At 40.0% G+C, this 11,572-nt stretch overlaps 1 protein-coding gene across 1 annotated transcript in view; it reads right to left on the reverse strand.

The window, feature by feature from the left end:
- Positions 1 to 11,503, reverse strand: part of DNA2 (DNA replication helicase/nuclease 2) — a gene marked incomplete at its 3' end in the record, with an annotated part of 35,307 nt that extends 23,804 nt beyond the window's left edge. Inside the window, 6 exon segments of the mRNA XM_080687991.1 lie at positions 651 to 870; positions 1,875 to 2,006; positions 5,607 to 5,752; positions 8,063 to 8,246; positions 9,137 to 9,316; positions 11,336 to 11,503. Coding sequence (XP_080544117.1) covers positions 651 to 870; positions 1,875 to 2,006; positions 5,607 to 5,752; positions 8,063 to 8,246; positions 9,137 to 9,316; positions 11,336 to 11,409 — 936 coding nt within the window. The 5' untranslated portion in view covers positions 11,410 to 11,503.
- Positions 11,504 to 11,572: the final 69 nt, after the last annotated feature.

Genomic DNA, 11,572 nt, shown 5'->3' on the forward strand with positions numbered 1-11,572 from the left:
AGAGACAGAAACATCAATGATGAGAGAGAATCACTGATCGGCTGCCTCCTGCACACCCTACACTGGGGATCAAGCCTGCATTCCGGGCATGTGCCCTGACTGGGAATCGAAGCCTGACCTCCTGGTTCATGGGTCAATGCTCAATCATTGTGCCATGCCAGCCAGGCTACAATGATGTTTTCTAAAGAGTGTCCTGTGTAGATGTTACATGAAAACAATGGCTCCATGGTAAATTAGGTTTAGGAAATATTAGGTTAAACATAGCTGAAACAAATCGTATTACTTTAAGACTTCTCAGAAACTTTAATAGGCTAATGTGCATCATTATATATACAAATATACTTGATTTCCCCAACTTACATGACCAAGGAATTATTTTTTTTAGGAGCATCCGTTTAGACTGGTAGTTTGGCAACATAAACTTGCCAACATTGTCTGACAAGTTCAGCTGTTGTATTCTTTGCTGGAGAAAACTGTCTGCTGCAGCCATGTTTATACATGTATAAGACAATTTGAGTACTCTGAATGTATCACAAATTGAAAAGTACTATATGAAACTCAAACATTACCTAAATTGAACCAAAATATATAACGCAGACTACATTTTTAAATCTATTAAACATTCAGTTTTCTTATTAAGATTTATATACCTGACTACGGTGTTCAATAGAATTTGATTCTTTGCCAGTTTTAAGTTCCAATGGCATTATTTTATATTTTGTTTTACATCCTCGATGAATTTTCACACCAACTGTAACATCTATCTTGCCCTTTAATCCAAACCTAGGGGACCAAATGCTTTCTTCAATATCCAATGACTTTATGACTTCAATATTACATGTTACATTATTGTTACCACCATCACTTGGCCTAAAAACAAAACACAAAAACACTTAATTAGAACACTTGGCTCACTTCTCATCTGCTACCATTGACTTTTCACTCAGAGAATGTGGGGATGGGAAAGGGTCTGTATACCTTTACAGCAGTGGTTCTCAAAGTGTATAGCACTGGCATCATCTGGGAACTTGTGATCAATGCAAATTCTCAAGCCCCACTCTAGACCTACTCAATCAGAAATATTAACGGGTGAGGCCCAGCAATTTGTTTAACGAACTCTCCAAGCAATTCTGATGCACACTCAAGTTTAGGAACCAGTCCTATAGGCTCCAACTCATGTAATATACATTTTCTTGTATTTGTCATCTGTCCCTTTCAGTTCATTGCTATTGCAATCTTCCCACCCCAGCCCTTACTTCCTCAGGCCTAGATTACTGCAAGTCTCGCAACTTGAACTGCTGGAGCCACAATAACAATCTGAATATTCTGATATACAATTATTACACAGCTTGATATATAATTGCTTGCATGTGGTTGCACCCTAGGTAGCAACAGATGTGTTCCTTCATGTAACACCATATTAACCTGGTAAGAATGAGTTTGATCATCCAACACTTACACTCCTGTGACAATCCTGGAGAGACGAAAATAACTTTTAAAGCCCTTTACACTTCTCTTATCTAAGATTTACTTATTTTTAGAGCAGTAAGTCATTCTGCAGAAGAAAATTCAGATAAGAGCTAACTTTTATTCATCTTATTTTAGACTCAACGCCACATAAAAAACTAGAAATAGAAATCTTACATGAAAAGGATACATTTTCTAGTAATAAAGCATTTTATATCATATAAAATTGGTATTTAAAAAGTATAAGAGCCCTGGCCAGAGTGGAAAGATACTCAGGACTGTAATTTGTAAAATAAGCAAACAAAATGGCTAGATGCAATAACTCAATCTTTAAAAAGTTTAATTCAAAATACAGACCAGAATCCTGGTCTAAACATATGAACCATATAAACAAAGTGGTTTCTTACAAAGAGAGCTGCATCTGTGGGAAGTCAGTTGAAGTATGTTTATGCATGAAATCTCCAGCCCACTTAGAAAATGAAGGAAGATACTCTTCTACTTCTTGTTTTACTTCATCTTGATTCAAATTTAAGCGGTACCTGTAAAGTAAAAGAATACATGTTAAAGCGTAAATATGAAAATAGTAAAGAAGAACCAAAACATCCAAATAAGCAACCCAAGTACCTATGGACTAATAGATAAACAAAATGTGGACTATACGTACAAAGGGTTATCAGTCAGCCTTAAAAAGGGAGAGAGCAGAGCCCTGTCAGTCCTCTGAAAGAGCTGGGTCAGCAAGGAAGACAAAATGAGCAGCCCAGCTCTGCCAAGAACATCTCCCCAGCAGGCTAGGAACCTCAGCTTGAGAGAGAAGCTGAAATCCCTCAAGCCAGGGAGCAAGTGCTGACACCAGTGTCCCAAACGATCCCACATTCCGTCTGACAGAGGCAAAGGTTATCCTTGCAAAAGACTGTTTGAACTCTGGCAACTTCCAGTCGATAACAGAGGATGCAGGTGAGAATGTGGGGAAACAAGGACTCAGGTATTGCTGGCAGAAATGCAAATTGAGGCAATGCCTATACAGAGCAATTTGGCAATACATATCAAAACTTTAAGTGTACCCAGACTGGGTCCCATGCAGGAGGGGGCAAGATGCTATCAAGGACATTATTGGGCAAAACTGAAAATGTGAACAGATCAGACAAAAGTACTCTATCAATGTTAAATTTCCTGAAGTTGATAACTGTGCTGTGGTTACATATAAGAAAATCCTTGCCCTAACTGGTTTGGCTCAGTGGATAGAGCGTTGGCCTGAGGACTGAGGACTGAGGGGTCCCAGGTTCGATTCCAGTTAAGGGCATGTACCGTGGTTGCGGGCACATCCCCAGAAGGAGGTGTGCAGGAGGCAGCTGATCGATGTTTCTCTCTCATCGATGTTTCTAACTCTCTATCCCTCTCCCTTCCTCTCTGTAAAAAATCAATAAAATATATTTAAAAAAAGAAAAGAAAATCCTTATTCTTAGGAAATACACACGTAAATATACATCATGGTTTTTTACCTCTGGGACATGAGCCCTGAGCCCACCTGGCTCAGCATCAGCAAGAATGTGTCATGAGCAAAGTCCTTGGCCAGCAACAGGCTGCTACACCAGGCACTGAGGCCCCACACCCAGCTGTCACCACATGCCTGGCCTCAGTCACCACAGAGGGCTTAGGGGAGAAGAGGCCTGAAGGAAGAGTGAGCAAGGCCAGCTTTGCCCACTGCAGTGGGGGTTCCAGGATGTCCAGGGCCCTGCTCAGCCTGCTCTATGGCTGGTGCCTTCATGGTTTACAGCCCATTATGTATTCCATGATGAATACCACTTAATCTTAGAAAAAGTATACACACACATACACACAACAGGTGAATTTGAGTGAAGAGTATATGGATGTTCTCTGTACTACTCTTGCAGCTATTCTCTAAATTTAAAATTATTTCCAAGTAACAATATTTTTAAATGTGTAAATGTATATAACCTCTAGCCCAACAATTCTACTTCTAAGTATTGAGCCAATATATATGCCCACATAGCTATGAAATAAAGGATGTACAAAGGTATTTATTATAGCATTGCTAATAAAAGCAGACTGAAATGCCACAGGGATGCTTAAATAAATTATGATATATCCATATGATACATTATGCCACTATTAATTAAAAATGAGATAGCTCAACCCTGGCTGGTTTGGCTCAGTAGACAGAGTGTTGGCCTGTGGACTGAAGGGTTGTGGGTTCAATTCCAGTCAAGGGCACATGCCCGGGTTGTGGGCTAGATCCTTAGTGGGGGTATGCAGGAGACAGTTGTTCCATGATTCTCTCTCATTATTGATGTTTCTGTCTCTCTCTCCCTCTCCCTTCCTCTCTAAAATCAATAAAAAATATATATAAATAAAAATAAATAAAAAGATTTAATTTTTAAGTGCACGATAATGTTCATGGTATACTACCATCTACATAACAAAATATAAATATAAATACATACATACACAACACACATATAAATGTTTGCAATCTCTGGAAGGACATATAAGAAAACAACAGTGGCTGCCTCTGGGGAAAGGAACTGCATGATGAGGAAAATGAGGATAGAAAGGACTTACGTTTTACTGTACACACTCTTGTACTATTACAGTAGCATATGGTATACATGAATTTATGCCCTATTTAGAAATAAGATTTTTTAAAAAATCCTGTACAAATGACTGGCTTAAGGGCAATAATCAATCCAATATACAACAGATAAGGTAATCATTTGCTGATTAGGGTGTGACAAAAAAATTCTAAATTTGAAACGCTAAGTGACAAATAGGCAATAAATAGAACTCTTTTTTTTTATTTTATTTTATTATATTTTTTAATATATTTTATTGGTATTTCACGGAGAGGAAGGGAGAGGGATAGAGAGCTAGAAACATCGATGAGAAAGAAACATCAATCAGCTGCCTCCTGCACACCTCCCACTGGGGATGTGCCCACAACCAAGGTACATGCCCTTGACCGGAATCGAACCTGGGACCTCTCAGTCCGCAGGCCGACGCTCTATCCACTGAGCCAAACCGGTTTCAACAATAAGTAGAACTCTTAAAGCAAAACCTTTATTAAATCTATTTATATTCTGAATGCTGTGAATGTAGTCATGAACAAGTGACACCTTCTCTGTGCTTCTGTTTCTTCATTTATAACGAGCTGCTATCAGACCACTCAAGATACGCGTAAAAACACAACACAGTGCCGGACACATGGCAGCAGCCTGAAATGCTTTACGACACTAGATCACACGTCATTGCTAAATCATTGGTATGAAATTTTGGAACACATTTTTCCCCACATAAACAGTGAAACATAGAATTACTATCTGGGAAAATAGATTGATGTCAGAATCAAAATCATCACGCCGAAACCGGTTTGGCTCAGTGGATAGAGCGTCGGCCTGCAGACTGAAAGGTCCCAGGTTTGATTCTGGTCAAGGGCACGTACCTTGGTTGCTGGCACATCCCCAGTAGGAGGTGTGCAGGAGGCAGCTGATCGATGTTTCTCTCTCATCGATGTTTCTAACTCTCTATCCCTCACCTTTCCTCTCTGTAAAAAATCAATAAAATATTAAAAAAAAAAAATCATCACTAATAAAAAGATGTCTGTGAGAAAAGATGGACTGCAGTGGGAGTCAAGGAAGAAACAGACGGCAGAACATGTCAAACCCTCTAAAGGTGGTCAGTCACTCATAAAACGCCAGTGATTAACCATCTGTGGGTTTATATACATTATTTCCATTGTCACAAAATGCAAAATAGGTATTATCACTGTTTTCAGAATGTTTAAGTGACTTCTGCAGCCATCAAACTGGCAAAGCTAGAATTTCAAACAAGGTCTGATTTCCAAACCCATACAATTTTCAGCATGTCACACTGTTTCTAAAGGTAAGGCAAAACGTTTTACATACTCTCTGAAAGTCTGTTGTACAGAAAATTCAGTTATTTTTAGCCAAAGAGTTCCTGTTGTGCAATTTTAGAAGCTCTTCACAGAACTGGAAGGGGGGACTGCAACTTTGGAATCTGCATTTTAGTATTACACTAATTTACACTGAATAGTAAAATGGCCAAGTACCTTAAAGATTTAGGAGAAGTTATATAATAAAATTGTACCTCTTGTAACTACTTACATTTCTTTCAGGTGCCTTATCTCTTGAACAGTTTGCAAAGCAAGTTCTTGTAGCTTTTCTGGGGCAAAACTATCACTTATTGCTTTCTGAAATACTTCATGGAGAACAGTACCAATCAGCATTTGGCGTGTGGCTGGATCAGAGCTCTATTAAGAAAAAACACACAAAATCTTTTTATTTTACAACATATTAACAAACGTGAATGTATACTTATTACCTAACCTATTAAACGACCATAGCCAAAGTGTACTAGTAAGACAAATACCAAAATATCAAAATGTATTTTTCTGGTGGGAGGAATTATAAGTGACTTCCCCTTTCTTTCTTTTTTTGTTAATTCTCACCAGAGGATATTTTCCATTGATTTTTAGAAAGAGTGGAAGGGACAGGGAGAAACACAGAGAGAGAAACATTGATGTGAGAGAGACACATTGGTTGGTTGCCTTCCACACGCACCCAGACCCGCACACACCAGCCTGGAACCAAGGTACATGCCCTTAACAGGAATTGAACCCAGGACCCTTCAGTCCTCGGGCCCCCACTCTATATACTGAGCCAAACCAGCCAGTGCGACTTTCCCTTTCTCCTATTCAGAATGACCTGAATTACTTTACAAGTATGAGAGTGTTTTTTTAAAATCCTTATATTTCTATTTTTAAAATTAACCAATATGAAAAAGTTCAACATATTCTCAAATATTTAATATATTCATTTCTAATTTCATTTTATAATTTATCCAAATAGAAAAGGTCAATAAAGGCATAGCTCACAAATTCTTTTTTTTTTTTAATATATTTTATTGATTTTTTTACAGAGAGGAAAGGAGAGGGATAGAGAGTTAGAAACATCGATGAGAGAGAAACATCGATCAGCTGCCTCCTGCACACCTTTTACTGGGGATGTGCCTGCAACCAAGGTATGTGCCCTTGACCGCAATCGAACCCGGGACCTTTCAGTCCGCAGGCTGATGCTCTATCCACTGACCCAAACTGGTTTCGGCATAGTTCACAAATTCTTGAAAGCAAAAGATATTATTGAAACATAAAATTTTAACTTACAGTAGAGATTTTTGGCAAGAAAGTTCTCTCTACTCAGAAAGTGTTTTTCAAGTAACTCTATTATTAACCAAAAACTAGATAAAGTCCACCAAACCATCCATCAGGAATTTTAAAAACTTACAGAGGAACTCTTTGTACTATTTTTGTAAATTTGATGTTGAGTCTGAATTATTTCAAAATAAAAGTTTTTAATAGAGTAATATTTAGGTCCACCTTATAATACATGATTAAGAGAGAAGTTGATACTCTCCTACAACTGAAGAAAAAAAGTGGATAAACTAAACTACAAATAAGTAGCAACTAACACTATTAGAAAAAATCTACATAGGTATTTTGCCTTCTTTAGCTCTTCTTGCTCAGCTGTAATTTTGGTTTTCTACATACATGTAGATTAATTGTATAATTAAAACAATACTCTGGAAAAAACAAAACAAAACAAAACAAAACAAAAAAACAATACTCTGGGAGGAAGAAACTTTTTTTAATCCTCACCTGAATATACTATTTTTTTAGAGAGAGAGAGAAACATCAATGCAATTAATCAGTTGCCTCCTATACAAGCCCAACCAGGGACTGAACCCACAACCTAGGTATGTGTCCTAACATGGAATTGAACCTGCAACGTTTCTGCGTACAGGACAACGCTCTAACCAACTGAACCATCCGGCCAGAGCAAGGAGCAAACATTTAACAAATAAACACTCAGGTTCTGCCCGGGCTTGTGTTGCTCAGTGGTTATAGTGTCGACCGGAGAACCAAAGGTTCGAGGGTTCAATTCCTGGTCAAGGGCACATACCTGGATTGCAAGTTCACTCCCCGCCCCAGTTGGGGAATGTGTGGGAGGCAACCGGTCAATGTGTATCTCTCACATGGATGTTTCTCTTTCTTTCTCTCCCCCAACCCTCCAACCTCCCTTCCACTCTCTCTGAAAAGCAATGGAATCACACGAATCGATGTTTGGAAATATCTAGATGTATTAAATTTTTATCACTAAATTAATTTTCTTATCATTAGAATTATTTTATTAGTGTTGAACAAGATTCAAAAGAGTCAGGCACATGGCCTTGAGTCCCAGCACTGCCCCTTATTAGCTACACGACTTTAGCAGTCACTTAAAAGTCTCTGAGCCTGATTTCCCTCGTCTGTAAAATGCAGCTGATTAATACCATCTCCTCACAGCATTATTGGAAGGGTTAAGTAAAATAAAAGTGTAAAAGTGACTCCTGCCCCTTACCCCTTCCTCCCACCCCGCTTTCCCTTGCTGCCCCGAACCCCCACCCCAGGTGCACCACACTTCCCTCCCTCTCTTCCAGCCTCGAAGAAAAAAAAAAAAGGAAGTGTAAAAGTGCTCTACAAACTCTAAAATCCTGCAGAAACTTTAGCTGTTATATTATTCACCCTGAAAGTTTCACTGAGGACAGCTCTTCTCAGACATCGAATACTACTGGCTATGCTTGTCCCAGAAATCAGCATGTCTGGATACAGAATCAAATATCCAAAATCTTCATCTATTATCCAGGTGTCAGATGTGCAGTCTCCCTCCAGATGAATGATGTCCCCTGGCTCTACTGGTACAGAACACCTACAAAGAAAGCCAAGTATCAACACCGTTTAGGTTCCTACATTTAAGCTTATTAAGGAGGCTTCAAAAATAAACAAATATGTTGTCTGAAGAAATAAGTATTTCTAAATTTATGGATCTTTTAAAAAAATTCAATACCAAGATGCAGTCTTCTGAATCAATTCTTTGTCACATCACCCTTTTCCACCTTTGAAACACACCTGAGAATACGCATGGGTTTTCCTTTAATCCCAGAAAGGAGAGCTGCGTTAGCATCATCCAAAGCTATCAAATCTTTAACGGTGTAACACAGAGCTCCAACTACGGATGATGTTTCAATAATTAATTATCTCTTTTTTTTTTTAATTATCTCATTCTTAAGACTACATCGTCTATGAGTCTTGAGGCATGGAGCCAAATCCAATGTAGCAAGAATAAAATCATATTTATCCAGTTCATATCATCCAACTTGCAGCCTCGACAGAAAATCTAGGCAAAATTAGACCTGACTTCGCTGCATCTCCCCATCACCCCTCGCATACCACACTCTACTTGGGTAGAGAAATATAAGGTCAAAGAATGTTCTTATGCTGTAATTCATTTTGCTCTTTGTGAGAATATGAGTTTTAAGCTGTAATCTTAAAACAGAAAGTACTGGGAAAATGATGTAATCATTTAATAAGCCCCTTTGTCGTTTCAAATGACAATAAAAATCAACTTTTGGAATAAGGGACTTGACATACTGCCGGGGTAACAGGCACAAGTTTTATGTGGAATTAGATCAGGTTGAAAACTACCCCGTCTGTTAATAACTAAATTATAGTGACATCCACACAAGCCCATGTGATGGGCTTTAAGATGGAACCCTTAAGAATCTGCCAGATCAGAGCTCGAAGTCACACAGAAATTACCAGTCATTCCTAAGTATGCACAGTTCTTTACAGTCTAGCGACTGGGAAGCAGTGATGATTAGGTGCTTTTCGTGGCTTCCTTCTTCATTCTGCACAATATTGACTGCTAGTACCATGTACCGGTTATCCACTCCTCGGCTCAGGACTGTTTTAGAAGAGGAAGCTTCCACCTTCTGAAATCTAAAGCATACACACAGTGTAGCACAAACATGAAATAAGAAGCCATCAATCTCCTTTATCTACAGACCAATCTTCTAGTTTTTAGGTTTGTCTCCTCTGGAAAGCTTACCACAATGACCATTAGCTAAAATGGTTAAAAATTAAGAGAGCAAAGACATAGCAGAATTCCTATTATTACTTCCCATAAGCAGTGCCATTTAGGAACACATACTTATGACATGGATATTTCCAAATATAAGCTCCATGATTATAAGGATTAAAGAGAAATTGACAGGGGAAGGTCAGTGGTGGGGGGGGGGGGGAAGAGACATAATGTACTACTATTTGTAATATTTTAAACAATAAAATAAAATTTTAAAAAAGAGAAATTGAAAAAAATTAAACCACACATTCCACCACTTGTGCAATCTGTCTCAAAGTACAACTAAAAGGGACCATTTTGGACACTATCCTTTTTGTAAATAAAAGAGATGCTTGGCCCAACTGTGGTTCGTTCAGATGGTTCAGAGTCATCAAAAGGTTGCCAGTTCCATTCCTGGGCAGGGCACATACCAGGTTTCAGGTCCAAAACCCTGTGGGGGTGTATATGGAAGGCAACCGATGTTTCTCTCTCACATCAATGTTTCTCTCTCTCCCTTTATCGCTCTAAAGATCAATAAAAATTTTTTTTAATTTTTTTTTTTTATTGATTTCAGAGAGAAGGGGAGAGGGAGCGAGAGAAACATCAATGATGAGAATCACTGATAGGCTGCCTCCTGCACGCCCCTTACTGGGGATCAAGCGTGCAATCCGGGCATGTGCCCTTGACTGGAATCCAACCGGGACCCTTCCGTCCACAGGCCCACGCTCTATCCACTGAGCCAAGCCGGCTAGGGCAGTAAAAAAAAAAAAAGAAAAAAAAATTTTTTTTTTTTTTAAAAAGAGATGTTTGTTATAGAACTGTGAGCCACAAAATTACATTAATCTTTAAATTAGGAGCAAACATATAAATCATCTAGTCCAATCTACTATTTAATGCAGGAAATCCTTCTATGAAATCTCTTTGGGAATCAACCAGCCCCTGCATTGTACAGAAAACAAACCTAATACAGTAGCTCGTTCCTTCATAGAGTAACTCAGAAATTTCTTCTATAATGGGCAAGTCAATATCACAATACTTTTATCCACTGATCCTAGCCGCCTGAAAACTATGCAAAATAATCTCTCCTCTAGAAAATATTAAATTCCTCTTAAGTCTTTCCTGTTTGATTGCAGTAAGACTCCAACGGAGTCCGAAGTCATCATCTCTCCCATTATAACACCAAATGCTTTTCACATTACTATAAAGTTATCTTTGTCATCACCCTAGGTTCTATTATTTTGGAACCTCCACATTCAACCCACAAATTTCCCAAGGCAGCTGGGACGTCTTAAGGATCTCCCAAACCCCACACGCAAAGATCCGTTACCAATTATCAGCATCGGTGTTACTGCTGTTGAAAATAACCACCCCATAACTGTGGGTCGTCCCCCCGCATCCCTACCACCATATACCAGCCGTGGGCAAACTACGGCCCGCGGGCCGGATCCGGCTGTTCTATCCGGTTCTCTTGCTCTCCCCTCCGCTCCTTTACTTTGAATTCATATTAGTTCACACAAACACTCCATCCATGCTTTTGTTCCGGCCCTCCGGTCCAGTTTAAGAACCCATTGTGGCCCTCGAGTCACAAAGTTTGCCCACCCCTGAACCGAGATGAGGGTGCAGAGTTCTCCAACCAAACATGGAGAAAAGCATCTCGCAATTTCCTTTTATGAAGACATTTAAGCGGCTGGGACTCTCCAAATTCGGGAAAGACGTGAAATCGGTGGAAATAATGAACCGCTAGACAAGACTCTCCAGGCTCTGGTCCGTGTGGCCCCCAAGAGGACCCGGGGAAGCAGACCCCCGCGCTGGAAACGCCTGCGGCGCGCGACCGCCTCTCCCGCTCCTTTCTTTCAAATCTCCCGCTTTGCTCCCGTCCCTCCCCACGCTCCGCTCACAGCTCTGCGGGCGGCTCAGCCTCCTCCCCGAAAGTCTCCTCCATCAGCAGTTCCAGGTCACCCAGCTGCTCCATTCCGGGTACGGAGACCGCAAACGCTCGCCAGGTAAAATCGGGGGAACCGTAGTCGCTGAAAAGAAAGCACAGCCCGCCCGCGAGGCGCCGCGCATGCGCCGACTCGCCGAGGCCCCAGTGCCCTGCGCAGACTGCGCCTCCAGCGCGGGCGGTTCCACGAGGA

The sequence above is a fragment of the Plecotus auritus genome (genome assembly GCF_963455305.1).
Source record: "Plecotus auritus genome assembly, chromosome: 9".
NCBI lineage: Eukaryota > Metazoa > Chordata > Mammalia > Chiroptera > Vespertilionidae > Plecotus > Plecotus auritus.